Here is a 27,387-nt window from a genome sequence, read left to right on the forward strand (position 1 = left end):
GCTGCCCGAGAACCGGAGACGGTCCTTGCTGCGGGGCCGCAGCTCTTCCAGCCGCCAGACAATGTCGTCTCACTTAGTAGAACAGCCGCCGCCCCCGCACAACAACAACAATAACTGTGAGGAAGGCGAACAGTCTCTGCCACCGCCTGCCGGCCTCAACAGTGAGTGCTGGGCCAGCGGACTCGGTTAAGGGGATGGGGGAGGAGGAGCTGCTCGGGTCGCCGCCGCCAGCTCCGCGCGGGGGGCGGGAGGAGAAGACAGCCCATTGGTCAAGGCCGAGGATGTGCGGATGACTGACAGCTCCCGTCACAGGACTGGAGGAGTCGCTTCTGTCTTCCTCCTAACCTGGCTCCGCTCTCTCCTGGGGTCTTGGATGGGGAACGGCTTGGGTTCGCGGTTGGGGAGGATAGTTGGGCGGGAAGACGAGGGGGTCGAGCAGATCCCACCTGTGGTGGGCCCCAGAGAGGAGCCAATCGGGGTGTGGAGGGGTGGGCCTTGCGGCGCGGGAGGGAGGGTGGGCGGAGCGGGCAGCAAAGGGGACGTGGGCAGAGATGGGGACGTGCGGCTGGGACGCCGGGGGATGGACGCGGGCAGCAGGCCGAGAGGAGGGGGCGGCCGAGGGCGGGCGGGAGGTCAAGGGTGCTGGGAGCTTGGGCCAGGCCCGGCTGACCCCACCTCTCTGGGTCGGCCTTTCCCCTGGGCTCGGAACGTGAGCCCTCTTGTTGCGTTCTTTTGTTAGCACAGGCTGGCCAGGAAAATTATTTGGTAATTTAGTGGTTACTTGTATCACGTGAGGGTGGGGGTGAGGAGGCTATGCTACTTTTTTTTAAAAAAGATGTTTCAGAGTTGCTCAAGTAATTTTTTTTTTTTAAACGATCGTGTTGTGTGTCCTGTAAACCTGATTATGAACAGCCTCTTGAACCGTCCAAGATTGCACAAATCTTGGCGTCTGGGGCAATGGATTTTCAGAGACGGGATTAAAAACTCATTCGTTTTTAATGTGTTAAAAGTGGGCTGTTGAAAGTCAATGCCAATATCGAATTACCAATTACGACCAAATACGGTTGCTTTTCCTAACATTCTGGTGCTTAGACATCTTGTTCTGAGGTTTTTCCCAGTTCCCTTTAAAGCTCGTTGAAAGTCTTGGGAAGGTTCTTGCCTAACCTTCCTGTAATTTGCCTTTTGAAAGAGGTAGTTGGGACAGTTAACATATGGCCACATAAAGTCGTTTAAAAATCAGTTGGATGCTTAAATGACACTAAAAGCACTGCAAGATCTTTGATCAGGGAGAGGTGTTCAACATGGCCCAACAATTATTTTAAAGAAGAGAGTTCCTTTCCTCACAATATTGAGATAGAATTTGAGTATTTAAAAAATGTTTTCAGTGCTTATTTTTCTTGCTCCATCTTTTGATTAAGTGATTCCTTAAATGTTGACTTTTCAAAAATTTGAAGTGTCTTATGTTCTGGAATGTAAGGTTTATGTATTATTTCCTACAGTAAATTAGGATTAATTTCGTTGTCTTTTAATGTTATTTGCCTCATATTAATATGCATTTAAAAATTATTAATTAAAAAGAATTTTTTTTAAACATACTCTTTTAAAAGCAAGTGATTTTAAAACGGGAAGAAACATTAGCAGTAGCTGTCCACTGTTCTTTACTGGTAAAGAAACAGGTCTATTTAGAATGTATAAACAACAAAGTCCTCCTGTATAGTACAGGGATCTATATCCAGTCTCCTGGGATAAACCATATTAGAAACAAATGTAAAAAAAGAATATATATTTATGTGTGTAACTGAGCCACCTTGCTGTACAGCAGAAATCAGCACATAAAAAGAGAGAAACAAGTCTAGAGTCAGGTGTGTTGTCCAAGTTCACCACAGGCTAAATCCTAGAGCTGAGGTTTTACTTTCACCCGATCTAGTGTTCCTTTCAGGACACTTCTCTTCAGTGGCCCACAATCCCCTGATCTTGTGTGTTTCTTATTTATTCCCTGTGTTATATCCCACCTAATGTACAGAGGTGACCTGCCTATGGATCTCTTTGTAGTATATTGTTTCTTGATTGCACTCCAGTTTTTCTGTGATACAAATTAGCTGTTTGGTTAGTATATGTCCCTGGCATCACAGAAAGCAAAGGAATTTTTCTTTACCTTTGACCATGTAACAGAAAAATGGGGTTGCACTCCATGTGATGATTTTCCTCCCTGTTCTGACAGACCCCTGAGGTCTTTGATGTCCTTGACCAATCAGGTGCTGATACATTTGTATTAGCTGTTACAGAAGTGCAAGGATGCTCAGCCTGTGTGTATAGTATCAAAATGTTGCTTCGGGAAATCTGCTAGATAGAAAGTGTTTTGTTGGAGCTAGGGCGAACTGCTTTAAATGTTATTGAAAAGCTTTTAGATGGTGCCACATTTCATTATGCTTCTCTTGCCTTTCACTCTTTTTTTTTAAGCCTGATACACAAATCTGGACTGAACAAAACAAGAAGGCTTATTGATTCCTTCAAGTGATTTTTGGACACTCTGCAAAACAACTTATTCAGGCGTCTAATACTACCCAAATTGCTGATAAGTTGAAGTTCTTTGTTGGGCAAAGTTGCACAAGTTTGAAAAACAGGAGATGAACTCATTGTACAGATAATCTGTGGCTTGGGATTTTATCTGTAGTTCAGGGGTCAAAGTGGGGCTTTAATAGCAAATTATTGAAATTTTTGGAATAATGAAACCTTTCTCTGACTTTTTAAAAAAAGTTTATCCGTGTAGAGGGACTGTTTGCTTTCATTACAAATCAGTGGAGAAATATCTGAACTACTTCCAAAGTTAAAAGAATATTTTCCAGTTGCTACTTTTAGTTTAGAGAAAAGTATCAATTTACTTAAGGATATTGGACATTTATGTCATAAAATTCAGTAGGTAAGATGAGGAAAATTACAGTAGTAATCCAGTTTTTGTTATTATTTCATGTAGGCAGTACAGCCTTTTTTTTTTTTTTTTTTTTAATCTTTTAAACATCTTCAGCTATGGTGTACTTGGTTCCCCAGGACTACAAGAAGGCCTTTAAGGCTATGATACATGACACTTCAGTGCCTTATAATACTGTTTTGTTGTTATTGTTGTTTTAAAGAAAAATGTCAGTGACTGTTCTCAGCTGGATTCCAGCATCAGGTACTTGAAGTAAAAGAAAGGTTTTGAGGAAAGAAAATAAGACATAATGAAATGTGTTACCCTGGGTTAGAATGAGTTGCACATGGGATTGAAAACTTGGGGAAAGAGTGAGAAAAACTCTTTTTCCTTCTCTCCCTTCCCACATTCTCTCACTTTCCCATTTTCCCTTCTTGCAAGAGGATTGAACTGGTGGTTATAAAATTCTAAAGAGCAAACACACCAAGCAGTCATGAATGTAATCACAATTACTGGACCAGCCTTCACAGTGTGGAGGCATGCTTCTCTGAATCCTCTTAGCAGTTCTCACACTTCAGCTAGAAAATAGCTCCTGTAGTGTGTATATGTGCAACCTGACACAACAGAACCATGGTTAGTTTGTAAGTAGTCTTTTAACATAATAGAGCCTCCAGTTTTTAATTTTAAAGCTTATTTATTAGGAAGAGAATTCATTGAGGTTTTTCTTTCAACTTTGTAATACTTGGACAGCACAGTGCTCATATCTTGCCTTGTTTCCTTTCCAAGGAAAAAGGGACTTGGTAACCTTAGACCAGGCAGGAATTCTGAGGCTGCAAATCAGGAATGAAGTAGGTGATGAGAAAAAGGCATATGTAGTTCATCTATTGAGAAAGACAAGTCTGCCTTTTTTCATTTTTACTCAAAAGATAAAGCTACTATGTAAACATTTAATGGATATCCGTGTCTAACTTGCTCTTCTCTGAATATTTCCATAGATGATATTTCTGGAAGAGAATTAAGAGTTAACGACAATCTCCTTTTTTAAGGCTTTTAATGGATATTGCCAGATTACTTGGCAGAATGTTCACGGAAGTCCTGGGTAATAACAAAATATTAAGAGACAGTCATTTGGGTAATGATTAACCATTGCCATTTGGATAATGGTTAAAGCATGGTATATCTTTATGATGGGATGCAATGCAAAGGAATAAGGTAAAGCAACATATATTGACATTGAAAAACATCAAGTTGTTAGGTAAGAAACACTGGTTACAGAAAAGTAGGTGCAATACAGTTCCTTTTTTTTTTTTTTTGTAAAAGCAAAACACAAAAAAATGAAGTATTCTCTGGAAGTCTCCAAATGAAGCTATTTAAAGTAGTTTCCTTTAGGAGTAGGAATGGGAGGTTGGGAACGGGGTTGAATTTGTCCTTCATGTACTGTTTACATTTTCAAGGAATGCATTAATTTTGTAATAGGTGTTTTTTAAAAGATAATGAGTAGAACTATAATAGTAACTAACACACAGCACTTTATTTTTATTATTCCTGTGATCCTCCCAACAACTCTATGAGGTAGATGTGTTTTGTTTTGTTTTTGCTTTTGCACTGTGTGCATGCAACCCTTCTGTATTCTTTTAATTTTTTATTTTATGTTTGAACATAGCTGATTAACAGTGTTGTGATGGTTTCACATGGACAGCAAAGGGACTCATCCATACATACACATGTATGTATCCTCCAAACGTCCCCTCCCATCCAGGCTGCCTCTGTGTGTGTGTGTGTGTGTGTGTGTGTGTGTTAAATTGAGGTGTAACTGAGATACAACATTGTATGAGTTTCATGTGTACAAAATAATGGTTTTATTTATTTATTCTGAAGTGACCAATACAGTTGAGTCTAGTTAACATTCATCATCACAAAGTTACAAAAAATTTTTTCCTATGGTGAAAACTTCTAAGAGCTACTCTCTTTTCATTCAGATACACAATGCAGTTATTAACTGTAGTCATCACGCTGTTTATCACATGGTGGTATTACCAGGACTTACGCCAGAGGTTTCTTCTTCCTTTGAGATGATATCACGCAGTAGAGGTGGTTGCTTCCCAGGTGGCGCTAGTGGTAAAGAACCTGCCTGCCAGTGCAGGAGACAGAAGAGACGCCAGATCCCCTGGAGGAGGAAATGGTAAACCACTCCAGTCTTCTTGCCTGGAGAATCCCATGGACAGAGGAGCCTGGGGGGCCATGACTGAGTGACTGAGCACACACACACATTAAGGCTGTTGCAGGTCATTTTCACCAAGCCTTTCTAGGTGTGTCTCCTCAAGTTCCTACACTCTGATTACTTACATACGTTTAATGTAGAAAGTGGAATTTACATATGGGTTTGGAAGTCCTTCAAACAAAAAGCAAGGTCTCCAAACCCTCATATTGTTACAGCCTTTTTCCTCCCAATCAGCTGCTTCCAGTGAACGTTAATTATATTTTAGGGAAGACTGGCTTTCACAGAGACCCTTCTAGAACTCCTGGTTCCTTAGTTCTACTTCTACCAGAGCAACTCTAGGCTTTTATTTGTCACATTGGGCTTCTGAACAAGAAGAACTGGTCTTATTGGTGTAAATTAGGTTTTTTCAGTCCTAGAAAAGAGTGGGAGTAGAAAACAAAACAGTTTGTTCATCATATACCTTTATCTGTCACTCTTTTCAGTTAAAATACTTTCTTGTTGTTCAGCTGCTAAGTCAATGTTCAACTTTTGCTACCCGCGGACTATAGCACACCAAGTTCCTCTATCTGTCCTCCACTATCTCTCTGAGTTTGTTCAAATTCATGACTCAGTGATCCTATCTAACCATCTCATCCTCTGCGGCCCCCTTCTCCTTTTGCCTTCAGTCTTTCCCAGCATCAGGGTCTTTTCCAGTGAGTCAGCTCTTTGCATCAGGTGGCCAAAGTGTTGGAGCTTCAGCGTCAGTCCTTCCAGTGAATATTCTGGGTTGATAGCCTTTAGGAAAGAAAATATTTTGACAGAGCTGTAAACTTAAGGATGCTTTTAGTGTATTTCTTATGTACTCCATATGCCCTCCAAGCATAAGCATTTAGTTAAATGACCTCCAATGTTAGATCTTTCTTAGCTTTGCTAGTGGAATTTGTTCATCTGTTTTGAGTCCTGTCCAGTCTGTGTACATTTTTGTGTGTGGACAGAAGACGACCTCGGAGATGTCTCACAATTGTTGTTTGACAATACAATGCCAAAGACTTGGTGGTGGTGATGGGATTATGACAGCCACTGGGACTGCCTTGGAGGGAAAAGGAAGGAAAAGGGAACTTCATTTTTATGGAGCAAACACTGTACATTACAAATATCAACTCTTTTAACTAGTGCATAGACAAACATCTTCTCTTTACGAGACACTTTTCCTGTATTCCTCTATTTAGTCCTCACAGCAACGCTGGGAGGAAGGTACTTTGTTATCATTATTTTACAGATGAGGCAACTGAAGTCACAGTAAGTGGGAAAGTCAGATTTCCAGCCAGGGCTACCTTTTGAGCTTTTCCTTTGTAGACCGGTCATATTGAGTTCACTTCTGAGTCTGGATTAGCCATCACCTCATTTAGGGTGCAGTTTAGGGTTTGAGACTGTTATTCTGACTTACTGATAGGAGACTGTTCAGCCACAGAACTCCAACACTTGTGCTTGGAGTTTACAGGAACGATTCCACCAACTTATGTGATTACCTTTTATAAACAAAATTTGTTGTAAGGAATGGAAATTATGAGAAAAAATATACTACTCTTTTCTTTTGTTGTGAAGTTGCTTTATTGGCTATTGTCAATTCTTACTAAAATTAAAGGACATTCTTGTAGTCAGCAAACCCATGGAGCCATATTTTCAAGACCAATCCAAATGTCCAGGGCCCCGCCCATTTCCTGTGGCTCCACCCTCTTTTCCGTCTGAGGCAGTGTTGCCCATGCGCGCTCCGCCCCCCGCCTCCCCCCCCCCCGCCCCGCCCCCGCACTGGTTCGGCCTCATGAAAACCCTAGGCAGTGGAACTTGTGGGAGCGAAGAAAGAAAAGCCAAGTTTGCAAGGTATGTTTAGTGCATAGAGAAAGGAGAAGGAATGGAAAGAATACGGTATAAAGGAAGGGAAGAAACTAATTTGTGGGACAGGAAAGCGTTTTTTAGAGCTTTTAGCATTCTCACCTGATTTAACAAAGAGCCAGCTGCATTCATTTTTATGCTCCAGACTTGCACACAAATTGACATGTTTACGATCAGCTTAAGTTGCCTCTCCAGGAGCTTCTCAGTTGTTTGTACTAATCAAGGCACAGTTGCTAACTACTAAGATAAACTTTATGAAATTTCTAAAGCAGATAGAGACTATACAACTAAGTAGATAAAGGCAGACTATGGAAAATACGTATATATGTAACTAAAATATTAAAGGTAAGTAGCCTATCTGGTAATAAAGTAGCTATTTATCTTCTGAAAAGCAACCTAAAAGTTCTCCTGCAGTGTTTATTGTACATAAGTTTTAACCAGAGAGAAAACTGGCTGAAAGACATGTTTCTAAGTTCCTCATTTTAGAGTTCCAGCTTCTTCTACATCGGTGGATTGCACAAGAACCTTCAGGAACAGAGCGGTGTAGATCTTCTGACTTTTATTGCTCTTTGTTTATTTTCTTGAGAATACTTGGACCTCTGGTTCCAGGCGAGCCAGAATTCTTATCTGAATTCACCATGGCTGCATGGTACATGCACACTCAAGCCCGCCGTTTGCTGTGGTTGACGGCAGTTATCTCACTTGTCCAACAGGTTCCTGGGTGGAGCTCCCCATGAACAGCAGCAATGGCAATGATAATGGCAATGGGAAGAATGGGGGGCTAGAGCACGTACCCTCCTCATCCTCCATCCACAATGGAGACATGGAGAAGATTCTTTTGGACGCACAGCATGAATCCGGACAGAGCAGTTCAAGAGGCAGTTCTCATTGCGACAGGTGAGTGAGATCCATGTTCTGGTGGAGTTCCAGAAATGGGTGGGCTGCCAGGTTAATTCCCATTAGAAAAAATAAATCAGTTACATCCTCATTTGACAAAAATATAGCTCCCAATTTCTTGGCAGCATGTGTTTAAATCAGACAGCCAGTTGACAAGGACATGAGTTCCCACTTTTTCCTTAGATTAAATCAGTTAGTTTCCTTTTTCAGATTGTATCATTTTCAGATATTTACCAGGCAGTGATATGTATGTTTACTAAGAGAATTAATCTTTCTCCCATTTCCTTTGTCCTTTCACAAGTCTCTTTCTGCCTCATATACAGTTATCTTTGTATGTATCTGTCCTCCCTTATGTAGTCTGTGAGGCTTTAAAAGGCAGGGGTCCAGCTTCACTCTTGACAGTCATGGTGCTGGCATATAGTAGCCACTCACTAAATGTCTGAGTTGCAGGAACTACAAGCTGATTCAAGTTATACCAGTATTAGTCTGATGGAGGCACCAACCAGGGTCTGTAAAGATAGTTAATTTTGAAGGCTATTGAATTTCCTTAAAGCTCAAAAGAAGTTTTATTTCTTGTTTTCCTATATTTGGCTTGGGGAGACTAGTTCTTCTGATGAAGGACTGCTTATTGTGAAGGAGTTCAGGATACAAATATATATGAGGAGAGTGGAACTGAGTTGTTAGTGTACTTCTCAGTACAGCCTTCTCTTTTTTCCAGAGGGACTAGGAATTAAATGACATTAGCGGTATATTGAACAATTCTTAGACTGGTGACAGCTGTAGTATTAGCACTTTGGGTTATTGGATGATCTTCTGGCTAATGAGAGTTCACTGACACTGGCCATATAGAAAATGCAGATACACAGGAAATAGATTAAGGAGCCATCTTGAAACGTAAACAGTGATTGTCTGTAGGGGATGCAATGCTGGCCATCGGTCTTCAGAGTTTTTATACTTTGTAAAAATTGTGCATAGTACATGCTGTTGTTTCTTACCAGAAAATGTAGAAAAGGAGAATCAAGAGTTAAATCATATTCAAAGTTCCTGCATGACGGGTGATCCACTGCTATTACTGAGGTACAAAGGACTGGTGTGATGGCCGTGTGGCACACCCTCTCCCCCAACACCTCCTCACATTGCTCACATGTCCCTGGGCTTCTGAGGAGCCAGGATGGCTCTTGTTATGAGCAGATGGCGTGCCTCTGAGCAGCTTGCCGCCAGGTATAGGAGCTCCAGCAGAAGTCTGTTTTTGTGAATCACATTTATATTATGTTGTGGGACTCACTGATGGGCTTCTGAAGTCTTCTGCTGGTTATGGGCCTGCTGATAAGACTTTTATGATATGTTCAAATATGCAATCCTGCATCATGGGAACTGGCGAGTCCTTTAACTGGCCGTTCCCTTGGTGCTGTTATTGAGCAGAGACAAGATCACCTGCCCACCTTCTGGTCATCTTGTGTCACTTATGTGTGTGTTTAGTCAAGAAGTCATGTCTGATCTTGTGCGACCCTGTAGACTGTAGCCCACCAGGCTCCTCTGTTCATGGGATTCTCTAGGCAAGAATACTGGAGTGGGTTGCCATTTCCTCCCCCAGGGGATGTTTCTGACCCAGGGATGGGACACACGTCTCCTGCATTGGCAGGTGGGTTCTTTACCACTGACCACCAGGGGTTGCAGTTATATTTGTGATGTAATACAAATTCATCTTCCCATGAACGTGTTCCAGTTAGGTTTCTAAACATGTTAATTGATGTGTGGTAGGTGCTCTTAGACACTTTCGTGTTCTCACTGACTCATTTTCAGGCTCTGGGTTACCAGTCACCCCTCAGAGGAGGCCTCGGACTCTAGCTCAGTGATGCTTTCTAGGGATATCTAACACCTGAACATTTAAAAACATCTTTACAGCTCATGTCATCAAAATTGCCAATGTGTCTACACTTGGAATTGTTAAGAACTGTTTCTTGTAGGCGGAAGTGTTTCAGGAGTGTTGGCTATAGTTCCAAAGCTAACTTATGTGTATTTTTATTTATTTTAAAATATTTATATATTTATTTTAAAATATTCATTTATTTATTTGGCTACATCAGGTCACTCCAGAGTGCACAGGCTCAGTAGTTGTGGTGCTCAGGTTTAGTTGCCCTGCAGCTTGTGGGATCTTAGTTCCCGGACCAGGGATCAAACCCATGTCCCCTGCTTTGCAAGTTGAATTCTTAACCGCTTGACCACCAAGGAAGTCCCTATGTATATTTTTAATTTAAAAATTATCCTGTAGCTATATGACTGCCACTTGGGGAAGGAAATGGCAGCCCACTCCAATATTCTTGCCTGGGAAATCCCATGGACGGAGGAGCCTGGGAAATCCTATAGTCCATAGGGTCACACAGAGTCAGACATGACTTAGCGACTAAAACAAACAAACATGATTGTCACTGCAGTGATTATTAGAAAATAACCTCTGTGTGTTTGCTTTGTGTTCCAGCCTCTTGTTGGAGTTTCCAACCTGTACACTAGATTCACCCCAGGAGCTTTTAAAAATACTAGCGCAGAGACCCTGTCCCTAGAGATTCTCATCCTGTTGTCAAGACAGGAGAAAATTTTAAAAGCTTCCTCAGTTCAGTTCAGTCGCTCAGTCCGTGTCTGACTCTCTGTGACCCCATGAATTGCAGTACGCCAGGCCTCCCTGTCCATCACCAACTCCCAGAGTTCACTCAGACTCACGTCGATCGAGTCAGTGATGCCATCCAGCCATCTCATCCTCTGTCGTCCCCTTCTCCTCCTGCCCCCAATCCCTCCCAACATCAGGGTCTTTTCAAATGAGTCAACTCTTCGCATCAGGTGGCCAAAGTATTGGAATTTCAGCCTCAGCATCAGTCCTTCCAATGAACACCTAGGACTGGTCTCCTTTAGGACGGACTGGTTGGATCTCCTTGCAGTCCAAGGGACTCTCAAGAGTCTTCTCCAACACCACAGTTCAAAAGCATCAATTCTTCAGCGCTCAGCTTTCTTCACAGTCCAACTCTCACATCCATACATGACCACTGGAAAAACCATAGCCTTGATTAGACGGACCTTTGTTGGCAAAGTAATATCTCTGCTTTTGAATATGCTATCTAGGTTGGTCATAACTTTCCTTCCAAGGAGTAAGCGTCATTTTATTTCATGGCTGCAGTCACCATCTGCAGTGATTTTGGAGCTCCAAAAAATAAAGTCTGACACTGTTTCCACTGTTTCCCCATCTATTTCCCATGAAGTGATGGGACCAGATGCCATGATCTTAGTTTTCTGAATGTTGAGCTTTAAGCCAATGAGCCAGGATAATAATGCACACCAGATTGTTCAGATCAGCCTACCAGTGAAATGCTGAGTGTTAATCTAAGTGAGCATACTTTGAGCTTGCCATGGTAAGATGAGTGTAGAGAAGAACAGTGCTTCTCTGGGATTCTTGACTTGATCGTTTGGCTGCCTTGTCCTCATCATCATGGCTGTGTGAGGCTGGCCCCTCACCTGATCTGTGGCTGTGAATTCAGCAGTGTTAGCAGCCTAATGACCGTACACTGAGGATAAGAGTCCCTCATTTTACTGGGTTCCTGTGCTATGTAGCCTGAAATTTCTGTTCCAGTTCAAGACAGAAATTTTCTAAATACATTGATATGGTGGTTTGATATAGAACCAGCTTTTCCCTTTTCCTACCCTCATTGTAGAATCTCTTATGTCAGTTATGGGACTTCCCTGGTGGCTTAGATGGTAAAGAATCTGCCCACAGTGCGAGAGACCTGGGTTGGGAAGATCCTCTGAAGAAGGGAATGGCTCCCCACTCTAGTATTCTCACACGGAGAATTCCAGGGACAGAGGAGCCTGGTGGGCTAGAGTCCTCAGGGTTGCAAACAGTTGGACATGACTGAGCGACTAATACTTTTCACTTATGTCAGTTATAATAGTCAAAGACTCCTAGACCTTTGGAAATATCTGACACATTTCTGGGGATTTCACTTTTTAGTCAGTCTCACCAGCATCTCTATGTATTACCATCGTACACATGCTCTTGGCAGCTCTAATCAGTTCAGTTCAGTCACTCAGTTGTGTCCAACTCTTTGCGACCCCATGAACCGCAGCACTCCAGGCTTCCCTGTCCATCACCAACTCCCAGAGTTTACCCAAACTCATGTCCATCGAGTCAGTGATGCCATCCAACCATCTCATCCTCTGTCATCCCCTTCTCCTCCTGCCCCCAATCCCTCCCAGGGTCTTTTCCAATGAGTCAACTCTTTGCATGAGGTGGCCAAAGTATTGGAGTTTCAGCCTCAGCATCAGTCCTTCCAATGAACACCCAGGACTGATCTCCTTTAGGATGGACTAGTTGGATCTCCTTGCAGTCCAAGGGACTCTCAAGAGTCTTCTCCAACACCAGAGTTCAAAAACATCAATTCTTCGGCACTTAGCTTTCTTCACAGTCCAACTCTCTCATCCATACATGACCACTGGAAAAACATAACCTTGACTAGACGGACCTTTGTTGGCAAAGTAATATCTCTGCTTTTTAACATGCTATCCAGGTTGGTCATAACTTACCTTCCAAGGAGTAAGCGTCTTTTAATTTCATAATAGTCATTATCAATTCCTTTGAGCAAGTTAAGCCTGGAGCATCCTTCATGCCCACTTGAGTTTACATGTGGGGAGGTGGGTTGTGTAGTGAAAGACGTAGTGACTCGCTATGGTTACAGAAGGAGTCATCGATACAGCTAAGAATAACCACGTTGTATTCATCTATTGTATCAAGTACAACTCTTGATCATGTATCTTTGTCTAAAAGTTTATAATTCTTGTACTTGTTAAAGGTTATCACTTGTTATAAGCTTTTATAATTCACTCTGAAATATCTCAGAGTTAATATTTCTAAAAATAAGTAAAATAGTGGTTCTCAAACTTTTTGGTCTCAGTACTCCTTTACACTCGTGAAAACTATTAGGGACCCCAAAGATCTTTTATTTATGTGGGTTATATGTTTTGATATTTACTGTAGTAGAAAGTAAAACTGAGGGCATTAAAAAAATATGTATTCATTCAGTCAATAATAACAAACCTACCATACCAAACAACAAACATTACCGTAAGTAACTTTTTTAAACAGAAAGTAACTGTTTTCCATAGCCAAGAAATTTGTAAGAATAGTGGCATTGTTTTATATTTATGCACATCTCTTTAATATCTGACTGAATAGAAAACAGCTGGATTCTCATGTGCTTTTGCATTCTCTCTGTCATGATATTATACATAATGCAGCCTTTGGAAAATTGCGCTGGACTCGCATGAGCAAATGAGCATGAAAGAGGCAAATAAATCCTAATGGTGTTGTAAAAACAGTTTTAACCTTACAGACCTTCTGAAAGAGTCTTTAAGAGCTGTTTTCACACTTTGAGGACTACTGGTGAATTATTTAACGATGAGAGAGCATTGAGAAAAAGAATCCCAAACTGGAGTTTCTGAATTTGAAGATCCTTTTACCATTATTGGGAAAAGGAGTAAAAATAAGAAAATGTCACAGGCTTTTCTGTCTTTAGGTAATATTTCCATTGCATATTTATCACTGTGAAGGAATTTAACACCACTGAAAAATTCTAGATCATTTGGACAGTAAGAGTGCTCAGTTTAATTTTTATTACACAGCATTATGGTATACTTTCTGATTTGCTGCTTTTTGAAAGCCATACTACTGTAACTTTTAATTTTCTAGTATCCAGTAGAGGCTAATTTACTTGACAAATTGAAAGAAAACTAACGGCTCAATGTCTTTTTCTTCCAGCCCTTCCCCACAAGAAGATGGGCAGATCATGTTTGATGTGGAAATGCACACCAGCAAGGACCATAGCTCTCAGGTGTGTGTGTATGTTTGTTTAATTTTGTGATTTACAATAATTAGGAAAATACAAATCTCTAAGTCTGTTTTGCTAAAATACAGTAAAGATTATGAGTAAAGACTTTAGTAAAGACTTTAAAAAATAGTTTGAAGCTCTTTTAACTTACTGAGGTTCTGATGTTGAAATTTACTTATGCCTATGGTCATGAATGTGCTCCTTTACAACCAAGAATTTGGGATCTTGTCACCTAAAAGAATTGGGAAATTCTTTTGTCTCTACCATTCTGATATTCCAGGCTAGTGTCTTGAATTTATAAATATTTGAAAACTGAGACTGATGACTAATTTAAGGTCACAGAATAAATGAAAGCTGTTGTAGAACCAGGTGTGAAGCTTTTTTTACACCTAGAATCAAGTCAGTGACTGTTGCGATGATTTTCAGCAGCAAGAGATAAAACTCACCTAAATTACACACGCCAAGTTCCTTAAGGTGAAGAAGTAAATTTTCACTAGGAGTTGACACTGTTGGAAATATAGGTGGATGTAGTATTGAAAGCTTACAAAGATTTTTATTATAAACCTTGTGATAAATAAGTAATGGATGTTAATGAAGTAGAATGTTCATAACCAGCCCTTGACTTTATTGACATGTCAGATCACCTCCCAGTGTCAGATCACCTCCCAGTGTCAGAGTGCAAATTCTTGAGAACAGGAAGCATTGTTTTTTTTCTCCCACGTTAAGGTACTTGAAGAATGTATGTTGAATGAATGTTTCAGTGAATGCTAACAAAAACTGTTTTGTGGGGTTCTCACTCTGCAGTGTTCTGACTCCCTTTGCACTGGAAATATTTTGCATGTTACCTGGGATCCACTCAGCGTTCTTTCTGTTTGAGAAGCTGCACACTTTCTCCTTTTGTTGACTGTGCTTCATTTGTGCTGTTTTCTGAAACCTAGAAAATCTATGGGACTGACTACTAACGATTTTACAGTGAGCTTTATGTTGTAGAGAAGCTTGTAGCAGCAAGGCACTCATGTAGGGAGCTGGCTGCCTGTGATTGTGGAGTTGCTCGCCTCTGTCCATCGGTTTTGTTGTGTGCAGTTAGCTGTAGCTAACAAGGAGGAAACTATATGACGCTTCCATGCCGGGGGTGGGGTGGGGGTGGAAAAAGTGTACTAAGGAATCCCAGGATGGAGAAGTGAATTAATTGTTTGCTTCAGTCTTTTCCTGAATTAGCTGTCTCCATCCATATAGCCTTTTCTACAGACAAGTCGAAAGTCCAGAGTTAGTATTTCCCTAAAAACATTTTAAGGAACATTTGCTCGATGGGAGGTTCCATAAAGTAGTTCTGAAGTCAGATATCTGGGAAATACACTGCAGTCCCCAGGTTCACTCACCTTCCCTCTCCAGTGGCACCAGGGCATGAGAAACACATTAAAGGCTCTGTAAATTCCTGCAGTAAAGAAGTCTGTTGATTTCCACCAAGTGCAGGCGTTCCTCGGTATTCTCAGGGGACTGGTCCCAGGACCACCACCACCTACCCCCAATACTACAGTCTACGGATGATCAAGTCCCTTCTGTAAACTGGTAGTGCAGTCAGCTTCCATACTCGAGGATGTGTGACCCACCGATACTGAGAGCTGACTGCTTCCCGAACTTATTTGACCTTAGACCTCCCTCCCCCTCCACATACACCTTTTCCCCCTAATAATCTACCTGATAACTAACAACCACAGATAAGAACAGTCCTGGCTCATGGGGTGGCAGGTGTACAATTAGGCTCACCTGAGAATTGTATTTTAAGTGGAATTCTAGAGCCGACTGCATCCATCCTAGAATTCCAAAGGAATTTGTGAAATTCAGGAGAGAAAAGAGTTTGGTCTCTTGTCAGATTGTGATGGGATCACTGTTGAGATCCCTATTCAGAAACAAGTACCTAAAAGAACTCTGTTATCATCAAGCACTGCGTAAGTGATGCTAACAATCAGATCAGTCTATTTAAGCCAGGTTATGTTTTTTGAAAAGCAGTCTAACTCCTGTAGAAAAACATTATATCCTTCAAAGTAGGACTCTTAGTAAGGGAGAAATCAATAGGTGTAATTTACTTACACTTTCAAAAAGCTTTTTATATTGCTTGTTTTTAATTGAAGAAGTGATCATTTAATTACTTTAGGGTTTAAAAGGATGAATTTTTTCATAAATGGGAAGGAAGCTTAGGGTTAGGAAACAGTTAAAAACAGTTAACAAAGGCCTATTACTGGCTTTTATTGAATATTTTTATATCGTCCACATGAAGAATACATGACTTTTTTAGCCTTTTTAGGAAGACAAAGGAAAGGCGCTCATTTATTAGAATTTTTTTAAAAATTTTAATTGTAGGCTAATTGCTTTACGATATTGTGGTGGTTTTTGCCATACAGTCACATGAATCAGCCATGGGTGTACATGTGCTCCCCATCCTGACCCTCCCTCCCACCTCCCTCCACATCCCATCCCTCAGGGTCATCCCAGTGCACCAGCCCTGAGCACCCTGCCTCATGCATCAAACCTGGACTGGCAATCTATTTCACATATGATAATATACATGTTTCAATGCTAGTCTCTCAAATCATCCCACCCTCGCCTTCTCCCACAGAGTCCCAACAGTCTGTTCTTTACATCTGTGTCTCTTTTGCTGTCTCACATACAGGGTCATCATTACCATCTTTCTAAATTCCATATATATGTGTTAATATACAGTATTGGTGTTTTTCTCTCTGACTTACTTCACTCTGTATAATAGGCTCCAGTTTCATCCACCTCATTAGAACTGATTCAAATGCACTCTTTTTAATAGCTGAGTAAGATTCCATTGTGTATATGTACCACAGCTTTCTTATCCATTCATCTGCTGATGGACATCTAGGTTGCTTCCATGTCCTGGCTATTGTAAACAGTGCTGCGATGATCATTGGGGTACACGTCTCTTTCAATTCTGGTTTCCTAGATGTGTATGCCCAGCAGTGGGATTGCTGGGTCGTATGGCAGTTCTATTTCCAGTTTTTTAAGAAATCTCCACACTCATTTATTAGAATATTTTTAAAAGTTTTTCCCACATTATTTTCAGTTCAGTGAAAGAGATGACAGTATCCCCATGAATAAACTGGAAACACGAAGCTTTGTCTTAATTAAGTTACTTAGCTAAAGTCCCCAAGGAAGTAAGTGATAGGGCTGAAACCCCGGCTGTCTGGTCCTGTGCCCCCTGTTGTACTAAAGTAAGCTGATGAATGGGATTGATTTCAGGAGCACTCACAAGGTTGTGAGAATGAACTGAGACGTCAGGTGAGTTGTTCATGGTACAGGGAAGCCTAAGATGTAATGCGTTTAGGAGAAAGATTGTTCAAACTGAACTTTTAGGATGATGGTCCTCTTGAATCTCACGTTTGTAGCAGAAAATGGACCACAGATTGTCTCTCAGAGGCAATTCTCAATGTGTTTCTGGGACCAAAAAGGCCAGCGTGGGTTGGAAGATGATACAAACTGAAAATGCCTTCCTTTTCTCTCCTGTAAAACTGTGGTTTATCTGTACCGTGGTATGGAATTTAATATCCATGTTCAGAGACCTCAGAGAGCTTGGGGTGGGCCAGAGAAGGAAAATGTAAGCAATTAGTAAGTAAGGGACTTCCACATGATGACACCCTGAAATGATCAGAATCTTCTATTATAATAGACGTGGATGTGGGACGAGGGGTATTGATTTGGATAAAGGCATGACTCTCACTTCATTAGATGAAGCACATTTTTACAGTATTCTAAAATTCTAAAAATCAGAAGGCAATTTAAAGCCTAAAACTGGTAAATTTACGGTTAATAAAAGTAAGCAAAAGGTAGTGAATGAGGAAAGGTTACAGCCCTTATTCTTAAGGTCAGCATTCTAAACTGATCAGGGTTTTGTTTTTTTTCCCCTAAATCATAGTCTGAAGATCATCATCTCTAAAAATTAGCATAAAATCTTATTATATTTTCATTCTTTTGGAAAGGATGAAATATTACCTTATTCACAAATGTAAATCTAAATCTTTGAGTGGTTTTAAAAGAGGTGATTGAGACCAAGGGTAGAAACTCAAGTGACCCACAGTATGTTGAATGAGACATTGTGACAGGCTGATCTCTAAGTAAATTGTAGCAGTTGATCAGTTTTGATTTAGTGTTTTCAGATTTACTCCAGAGAGCCAACTCATGGTTCCCAGTAATCTCAAAACCCAGTGGGAACAAGCTTAATCCTAAAGGCTGCATTGTGTCATTCAGGGGAATTTGTCAAGCCCAGCAGAACTAAGAATGACAGTACCAGAGCAGCAGAAATCCACAGGGATTTAATTTCAGTTTGACGGCAAAAGGGGCCATCTATACCTAGAGATTCTCTGAAGTTACCTTCCTGGGGCAGCTGTTTCATAGAGAATTTTCATAACTACCTACTGAAAAGAATGAAAGTTTGGGTCAAAAAGTTAACTGTCCAAACAAAAGGACATCAAAATAATTCTTAGCTTCGAGATCCTTTGGTTTCAGGTCATTTGAGACCCTTTGGTTTTGGGTCATATTCCTGAAAACTGAATAAATAAATCTGTGTCATTTTTCAGAAATTGTTCATCCCTGTGGATTCTGTTGAAAGAGAAGGTATTGGAAATGTTGTGTTCTCAGGCCGAAAGTTTAGGTTCTCATTAGCAAGAAAGAGATTTGATATGAAAGATGTCAAATTCTTACTCAGTATTAAATTACTTTTTAAAACTTTTGGCTTATGTAGTTTGTTGTTCAGTCATGTCCGACTCTTTGTGACCCCATAGACTGTGGCCTGCCAGGCTCCTCTGTCCATGGAGTTTTCTAGGCCAGGATACTGGAGCAGGTTGTCATTTCCTTCTCCGGGGGATCTTCCCGACCTAGGGATTGAACCAGTGTCTCCTGTGCCCTCTCATTGGCAGGCAGATTCTTTACCTGTAGTGCACCGGTTTTGAATAAAGTTTGGGAAATATTTGGATAGCAATTTGTCTAAAAACTATAATCTCCTTCCAGGGAATAAAAAAGAACTTAATCCCTAAGAGTGGGGGCTATAGAGACAGTTTGCCTGGGTTTGAATACGGCCCTGCTACTTACTACTCATACAGTCTTAGGTAGTTATTTATGTCTCAGTTTCCTCATCTGTAAAATGGAATAGTAATAGTTCCTTTTTTTAATAGGGAAAAGTGCTTAGTACATGGAAAGTGCTTAGATCGATACTTGTCTCTTGATAAATGCTTAATAAATACTATTTATTTTAAACTATTTGTTAATAATTATTTAAATTGTTTCTGCAACACCTCTCCCAGTTTTTTTTTTTCTATTTGTTAGCATATACTTTTTGATATGTTCCCTTTAGTTTTTAATTATGAAAACTTTTGAATGCATACAAAAGTAAATAGACCCTATTATGATGGCCATCCATACACGTACCACTCGGATTCAACAATTATCAGTGCTTTCCACACTTCAGTTAACATGTTCTAATGTACACTTTTTTCAGATTCATATTCTTTTTTATTTTTTTTATTTTTAAACTTTACATAATTGTATTAGTTTTGCCAAATATCAAAATGAATCCGCCACAGGCATACATGTGTTCCCCATCCTGAACCCTCCTCCCTCCTCCCTCCCCACACCATCCCTCTGGGTCGTCCCAGTATACCAGCCCCAAGCATCCAGATTCATATTCTTAAATTGAGATATAATTCAAGTTTCAGGTTCATTTTATGTTTATATAACCACAGTAAAACTCACTCAAGGTTTTTTTTTTTAAAGATATTAAATACTCTGATCTTAGATTATTTTATCAGCTTTTTTAGAAACATGGCATGTTTCTTACATAAAAATTACTGATGCCCAAGTTTATGATTCTTGTATATTTTCTGTCCATATTTGTCTTCTGTAGTAGGAAGGCTCTATCTTCCTTTTCTCCTTTTTTAAAGTGTGCATTCTCCTCTACAGTCAGAAGAAGAAGTTGCAGAAGGAGAGAAAGAAGTGGATGCTCTGAAGAAAAGCGTAGACTGGGTGTCCGACTGGTCCAGTAGACCTGAAAACATTCCACCCAAGTAAGTCGGTGCATGTCCCTTTGCAGTGGACACGGTGCAGCAGCGTGGGCCCGCCAGTGCCCCAGACACTGTCTGACGTGTGTCTGACACCCTCCTCTGCGTTTCTTCCCCCAGGGAGTTCCACTTCAGGCACCCTAAGCGTTCCGTTTCCTTAAGCATGAGGAAAAGTGGAGCCATGAAGAAAGGGGGGATCTTCTCCGCAGAGTTTCTCAAGGTGTTCATTCCATCTCTCTTCCTCTCCCATGTTTTGGCTTTGGGGCTAGGGTAAGTACTGGTCAATGGCTGAAGTTTTTTCCACTCATTTTCTGCACAGATTTGGTTTTCAGGATGTAAGGAATACATGTGAAAGCAGTTTGTGTAGTTTTCCTTTTCATGTGTTAGCACAAGTGGAGTGAGCTTAGAAGAATGAGTCGATACGATACACTATTGATAACACGTTCCCCCACTCTGAAAGAACAGCATTTCTAGGAAAGCTTCCGTAAGCTAAAATGGCACAAGGTGAAGCAGCAGTCACCTGAGGACACGTCTTGCTAGTGGGTGCAAGATAAAGCACAGATGCTCACAGACTCGGTTCACGTCTCTGGAGGCTGGGTGCTGAGATGCTGTGTGGTCCCTAGGAAGGAGCTTGGCAGGGCAGTTCTCACTGCTTGGGGCGCCCTGTCTCTCTAACAGCTCTCTGCAAAACCAGTCCTAAGTGGTATTTTCACTTTTTGCCTTTTTTTTTTTGATACAAGTGAAACTCCTCTTCAGATTTCTTTCAGTGAACAAAAACACATACTAATGTAGGTCTAACTTACGTAGTGAAGTGACGTAAATCAAACTTTGAAAAAGTGGGGTACACCTGTCCCAACAAGGATTTGTAATGGTAGAGTTTTTTCCTCATTTGAAAACAAGTTGTTTCTATGATTTAATCCCTGAAATGATCATTTTTTTAAGTGAACTCTTCTGTGTTTGATTTTTCTTTTTGGGTTTTGTTGCTGTTGTCTATAAATTACTCAGGATCAGCTGAGTTTGAAAGTAGATGAACCTTTAGTGTGTAAAGCTGGGGTTGGTGTGAATATTTCTTGTGGGAAAGCACACTTCTATTGAATAGTCCTTGAGTGAAACTGAAAAATTGGTTGATACTATTAGTACGATTCTTCTCTCCTTATAGTCTTTTTTTTTTTAATTCTTCTAAAATTGACCCCACATTTACCTGTAATTCATTCATTTTTCTGGCATGTCTTTTAAATTCCTTGTTTTTTTTTTTTAATTTGAACAATTGAGGAAATATATTTTTTAAATACTGGTTGGCCAGAAAGTTCATTCTTAACATAACACCTTGTGGACAAAACCCAAACAAACTTTCTGGCCAACCCTGTATTTTAGGAGTTAGGCACTTGCTGTTACTTATATTCAGGATATATCCGGCCTTCTCTTTGAGCATGCCCAGTGGGTCATTTTCTGGGTAGAATGCACAGAAGATACAGCGTCTTTTAACTTCCCTATAAGGAGCTCAGCCTGTGGGAGAGATGTTCGCAGTCGTGAACTTGCAAACACACCTGACTGTCTCACACACCTCTTGTGTCTTTCTGGGTGCCTGCTTCCGTGAGGGTGAGGACAGCCTCAGCGCACAGCAACACAGGGAGTGTGTGAAAGTTGTGTGGCTGGCGTGGGGCAGGCTCAGAGCTCAGACTCCCCGCCACAGGGTTGACTGCACAGGAGTTCATTTGCCCTCGGGAAGCTGGCTGGCTTTTGCACCTTGAATTATCTTCCTTTTGTGAATCTTTGGACTGTTTCTTTTGCTGGTGTAACTACTGATACAATCAGATGGAGGAAAAAAGGATTTTGGAAAGTATTATTGGGGGACTTCCTGGGGCCAGTGTGTAGAACTCTAAGTTTCCAGTGCAGGGGTCCAGGTTTGGTCCCCAGTTGGGAAAGCAGATAACCCACACGCACGCCACAGCTAATAAGTCAGCACGCTGCAGTGAAGATCCCAGGAGCTGCAACTGAGACCCAGCGCAGTTAAAATAAACGTAGAAAAAATTAGTTTCATTACATTGGGGTGTGGGCTGGTTCTGTATTTTTCCTTAACTTAACTTCCCTTCTGCTTCTGTTCTATAAGGGTAAAACCCTTGCTGGGCATGGGAAAGTGATATAAGGCCCTTAAGAATTAAACTGGTACACTGCCGGGGAAGGAGAGGGGTGAGATGAATGAAGAGAGTAGCATGGAAACCTACATTACCATATGTAAAATCAGTAGCCAGTGGGAGTTTGCTGTATGATGCAGGGAGCTCAAACCTGGTGCTCTGTGACAGCCTAGATGGAGTGGGAAGGGGAGGTTCAAGAAGCAGGGAACATGTGTATACCAATGGCTGATTCATGTTGATGTATGACAGAAACCAACACAATATTGTAAAGCAGTTAACACGAAATTAGAAGTAAATAAATTTAAAGAGAAGAAAAGAATCATGAAACAATTTTTTAAAAAAGAATTAAACTGTTAGAACATTTATAGCACAGGCAGCTTTGTAGTTAGGTATATTGCTGTATTTCTTAGCTTAAATATCAGTAGAATTTTTTGTCCACCACAGCAGACCACCTCAAAGGAGGTTGGCTCTGCTTGTCTCTTCAGAAGCATCTGTTTTCTCTGGCTTGACTGTGTCTAATCACTGCCCTTTGCTGTCCAGTCCTGCCCCACGAGTAAACATAATCACATAAAACCAGTTTAGCTGGTTGGTGATTAGCTTCAGGTAAGTCAGTGATGATTTCAGGGTGTTGGAACCGTGCATGTAGACCTTTAGAAAGCCCTTTTCTGCAAACGGCTGAAGACGTTCCTTTGTACAGCAGTCTGTGGACAAGTTGCTATAGAGCTCTTGAAACAGATGAAACACGACACACTCTGTTTCCCTTTCAGCATCTACATTGGAAAACGACTGAGCACGCCTTCTGCCAGCACCTACTAAGGGAGGAGAAGAGTCCCTGGGCCAGCGTGTGACTTGTGAAGTGGTGTCTTGTCACAGTAGTTTATTTGAACTTGAGACCATTGTAAGCATGACCCAACCTCCACCCTCTTTTTACGTATCCAAGTTCCAGTAACTCTCAAATCCAGTATTTTATTCCAACTCTGTTGAGGCATTTTACTAATAACCTCATTCCCTTTTTGGCCTGTAAAACACTTTAGAATTTCCTAATAAGAGTTTACTGTCGTTTAGAAATTTGCAAGGGCTTCTTTTCCGCAAACGCCACCAGCAGATTGTAATTTTGTCAAGAATGCCATTGTCTTCTCTCAGTACCACCAGACCTAGACCTGCACCATTCGTGGTATAAATCTTACTCTTACAAGATAACCCACCTGTCTCTTCTAATGGGACCAGGTTGCAAATGATATGAAAGCTTTGTTGTTTTGTTTTTCAAGACAAAGGCAAGCTTCCCTAAGCTTGAATTTATAGTTATGAAAAAAGAAAAGAAAAACAAATAAAACAGACAAAATATGACACAAGGAAAAAAATATCCTGGGCAATAAAAAGTTATTTTAAACCAGCTTTGGAGCCACTCTTTGTCTAAGCCTCTTAATGGCGCCTTTGTAATTTGTCGGAGGCAGGCTACGTAAATGATAGGTATAAAGTACAAGAACTAGAATACATTAGGAGATTTTAATACCAGTAGGTTATAATGCTGTCTTTTCAATAGTGTAGATAAGGGATGTCTCAGGCCTAGAAATCTATGAAATTGCTTTGGGGGTTTGTGTGTGTGTGTGTGTGTGTGTTATTTTTATGTTTATTAGCTGCATGTGAATTTTTCACGACTTTGAATTTTCTTTCCTTTTTTATTTTTTCCTAAGAGGCTTTGGAATGAGTTCCAATTTGTGGTATAAATACAGGCTTCTTGTTTTAGGAAGCATCACTTACACTCTGAAGCCTTTCAGCTCTGAAGACAGTTGTCTCAGAGTTATTTCAAGCTCTTGGGAAACTTGGAAAACCAGACCTGGGTTGTGGGAACAGTTGACAGAGTTTTGAAGAGAAGCCATCGGTTTTCTTCTGCTCACTCCCTTTCTCATGTTTGCCATACAACCTGCCTGAGACGATTCCTGTGATTCCACAGGCGCTGGCCACTTCCTCCTCCCGTAGCCATCTTTCTAGTTCCACTCCGCAAGTCCCAGAACATTCAACAACTTCCTCTCATGATACACTTTTGTGTTCGTTTCTCGAATGTGAAGCTTTAGGACCAAATTGTTAGAAAGCATCAGTTACCATTTATCTCAAGGAGGTTGATTGGCTCTCTGAACACACAGCATGACTCTGAAGGGATGCTGTTATATGTGTCATATATAAATAATTACTGTTTATGGTATAGACATTGAATATTTAGAGAACCATAGGGAAAACCAGGTCAACTTGAATAAAAGCACTCTGAACCACCAGGTTTGCTAGTTTGCAGAAACTATCTGTCTTCTCTCTCACATCAAGTTTTGTAAAGTTGATGTGTTATAGTGGAAAATAACGTATAGCTTAAACAAAAAAAATTAGTTTCTGACCTCTTTATTCAAGAATACATCTGGATATCTTTAAGGAAGATGGTATATCCAGGTAGTCTTCTGAATTCTTTGACTTTTTCTTTCTAGTTTTTGTTGTCTCAACAATTTTGGCCATCTTTTTACTATGCCTTGTTTCTGTGTCTTATTCACAAATCTAATAACACCTGATTTGCCTTCTATAACCTATTTATTTCAAGTCTTCATTTTTCTTTGGGAAGAAAGTACATCTGCTGGCTCATTGGACTTCGAAAAGCCTTGAATAAAATTGGAAAGGCCGGTAAACTTAAGTGAACTAAAGAGCTAAACTGTTCTGATAACACAGTTTGTATTACATTGAGTATCATGGGAGGGAAAGGTAAAATTAGAGAAAAGCAAGTTTATACAGACAACACAGGACTCTGTTTTGAAATTCAGTAGTAATCCTATCAGGAGTGTGATTGAGTACATTTGTGGGGTTTTTTTGTTTGTTTGTTTTCCAACATTGAAAATAAATGTAGTTCTGCCCCTTTTCTTCAAATAGCTGTGAAATTTTGGACTATTACTTAGAACATGAATACATGATCACAGTAGAACTTAATCATAAGATGAAATCATGCAGTATTTATCAATAACCTTAACGTGTGGGATAAATGTTTATGCTCCTCACCAGATTTGTTTTGACTGGAGCCAGATTGTGTGATTGGAAAGGAGAATTGGACAATGAACAGTTGACATGTTTTAAGATCAACGTTTAAAAAGCTTTATGCCTGTTCACAATTTGGGGACAAAAAGGCAGGCTTCCTTTTCCTACGTTTGATGAAAACTGGCGTAAGATATTTGTAAATATAATCAAGAGCAAAACTGCACAAACTTGCACATTGACAAGTGCAGCAAGTTATTCTGATTGCAGTAAAAACATTGACTATTCTAAACAATGAAAACTGAAGATTTAGCCAGTCAGATGAATCTTCAAGTGAACCAGTTGTTGAAATTATCGGACTTAACTGAGCCAAAGTGATTATGCATTCCTCATCTATTTAGTTAGCACTTTGTATCATGATATACAGTTTACAATCCATGTATAACTTGTAGCAACAAACATTTTGTGCTATTAAAGCTATCACAAAACCCTTTCTGTCAGTATATGATTTTATGTCCCGTGTGTTGCCTGGGAGCTGAGGGGAATACCCGTCGACATACACATTTTCCATTGAGTTGCTCAGATTCTAGAGGACCTGCAGTGTGTCTGGCTCACAGGAGTGGATGACGTCCCTGCCCTCCTGGGACTGCTACTCTGGGGTTGGGGAGACAGCCATCACACGACGTGATCATTTATCATGTATGAGGTACCACGGGGCTCTGTGTTTAGAGCAGGGCTCCCCAGCCTCCGGGGTCTCATGCCTGATGCTGATCTGAGGTGGAGCTGATGTCTTAATAAGAGAAAGTGCACAATGACTGTAATGCACTTGAACCATCCTGAAACCATCCCCCCTCCCACCCCTGGCCCTCGGAAAAACCATCTTTCACGAAGCCAATCCCTGGTGCCAAAAAGGTTGGGGACTACTGGTTTAGAGCATTTGTTCTGCCAGAAAGCATCAAGGCATTGCTCACAGAGGAGGGAATCTACTGAAGGATGAGTAAGTGTTCACCAAATACAAAAGAGATTACGCACATGCCTGTAACTGACACGTGAAAAGACATTTCCGGACATAACCAAGTTCATTGTGGCTGGAAAACACGGTAGGTAGAGAGGACACTGAAAGTGTTGTGAAGCGGTGGACCAAAACCGAAGTTTACATGCCCTCTGAGGGGTTGAACTTATTTGAATAGAAAGATATCTTTCAGGGGGTTATTTAAAGCAGGAAAATGTTTGAAGACAACCTTTAGATGGTTATGAAAGGTGATGAGCACCAAAGGCCAGGAGACCTGTGAACTCTAAGGAAGGAATAATGCCGTGCCCTCAGCTGTAACTCTAGGCGGGGGAAGGTGGGCTAGGATAGGTTTGAGAGACAAACCCAAGTCAATGATAAGGAGATGGTCGAGAGAGGAAGAAGGCATGTGTGATCTTTTTTTTTTTTTTTTTGGCCTGAATGTTTATTGATGCCATTAACTGAGAAAGGGTGGGAAGAAGAATGGAGTGGTAAGGGGAGAGAGAGATGATTTCAATTTTGAATACATTTTACCTGATTTGAGCTTACCCAGTAGACACTGTTTTTTAATTTTTTCCTTTTTTGGCCTTGACAAAGCACCATGTGGGATCCTAGTTCTTCTCTCATGAGTTGAACCCGTGCCCCCTGCAGTGGAAGTGTGGCATCCTGACCACTGGACCACCCACCAGTGAAGTGCCTGACACGTTGTATAGAACTACCACTCAGGAGTCAGGTGTGGAGTGGAAATGAAACAGGCACACTGAGACACACGTGTGTGTGTATGGTATCATATTTGAAGATTTGGACATGAGGACAGATGAGAGAAGTCAGGAAAATAGTAAAGTGCAGCGTCTGAGCAGAAGAGAAGCTCAAAAAGGTGAGTGATGGAAAATAGTGTGGTGGGAGAACCACCCTTCCCTGAAAAGAGATGGTGACCAACACTGTCCAATTTAAGAGGGTGAATTGAAAAGAAGCTTGAACTTGGCAATTAAATCACTGCTAATCTTTGCAAGAGCATTTTCTGTCAGAGCAAAAGAGAGGTCCCAGGTTAAATTGAATTGGGTCAAAGAATGAATAGCAACTAAGAAAGTGTTGACTCTTCTCAGTCAGTTTGGAGATGAAGGGGAAGATTTCCAAGAGGAGACCAGCTGATTGGATTGTTTGCTTAGGTTGGGGTATAGAAGGTGGGAGGGGTGAATGTAGGATTAGGAGAAAGCACAAAAGGAAATACTAAAGATGCAAGGGAGCAGATAAATAATGGTCCTCTGGGATCATGACCTGGAGAATCCTGTGGACAGAGGAGCCTGGCAGGCTACAATTCATGGGGTCACAAAGAGTCGGACATGACTGAATGACTAAGCATGCACAAACAGGACCTTATCCAAGACAAAAATT

At 40.9% G+C, this 27,387-nt stretch overlaps 1 protein-coding gene across 2 annotated transcripts; it reads left to right on the plus strand.

Moving 5' to 3' along the window:
- BNIP3L (BCL2 interacting protein 3 like) lies at positions 1 to 25,473 on the plus strand. Of its 2 annotated transcripts, none has more exons than NM_001034614.2 (6): positions 1 to 161; positions 7,715 to 7,898; positions 13,699 to 13,771; positions 19,745 to 19,848; positions 19,963 to 20,112; positions 22,745 to 23,370. In NM_001034614.2, exons 1-6 carry the CDS (start codon positions 62 to 64, stop codon positions 22,791 to 22,793), a joined length of 660 nt encoding a protein of 219 aa, NP_001029786.1. In that variant the 5' UTR covers positions 1 to 61; the 3' UTR covers positions 22,794 to 23,370. The 2 variants fall into 2 exon arrangements, with proteins under 2 accessions (NP_001029786.1, XP_005210346.1); XM_005210289.5 differs by lacking the exon at positions 1 to 161 and adding an exon at positions 6,931 to 6,989 and having other exon boundaries at positions 22,745 to 25,473.
- Positions 25,474 to 27,387: the final 1,914 nt, after the last annotated feature.

This window comes from Bos taurus, chromosome 8, assembly GCF_002263795.3.
Source record: "Bos taurus isolate L1 Dominette 01449 registration number 42190680 breed Hereford chromosome 8, ARS-UCD2.0, whole genome shotgun sequence".
NCBI classification, from domain to species: Eukaryota; Metazoa; Chordata; class Mammalia; order Artiodactyla; family Bovidae; genus Bos; species Bos taurus.

Coding starts and splice junctions, on each gene's coding strand:
- BNIP3L (NM_001034614.2), top strand. CDS start 62: ATGTCGTCTCACTTAGTAGAACAGCCGCCGCCCCCGCACAACAACAAC. Junction 162..7,714: donor ACCGCCTGCCGGCCTCAACA/GTGAGTGCTGGG, acceptor CTTGTCCAACAG/GTTCCTGGGTGGAGCTCCCC. Junction 20,113..22,744: donor GTTTTGGCTTTGGGGCTAGG/GTAAGTACTGGT, acceptor TTTCCCTTTCAG/CATCTACATTGGAAAACGAC.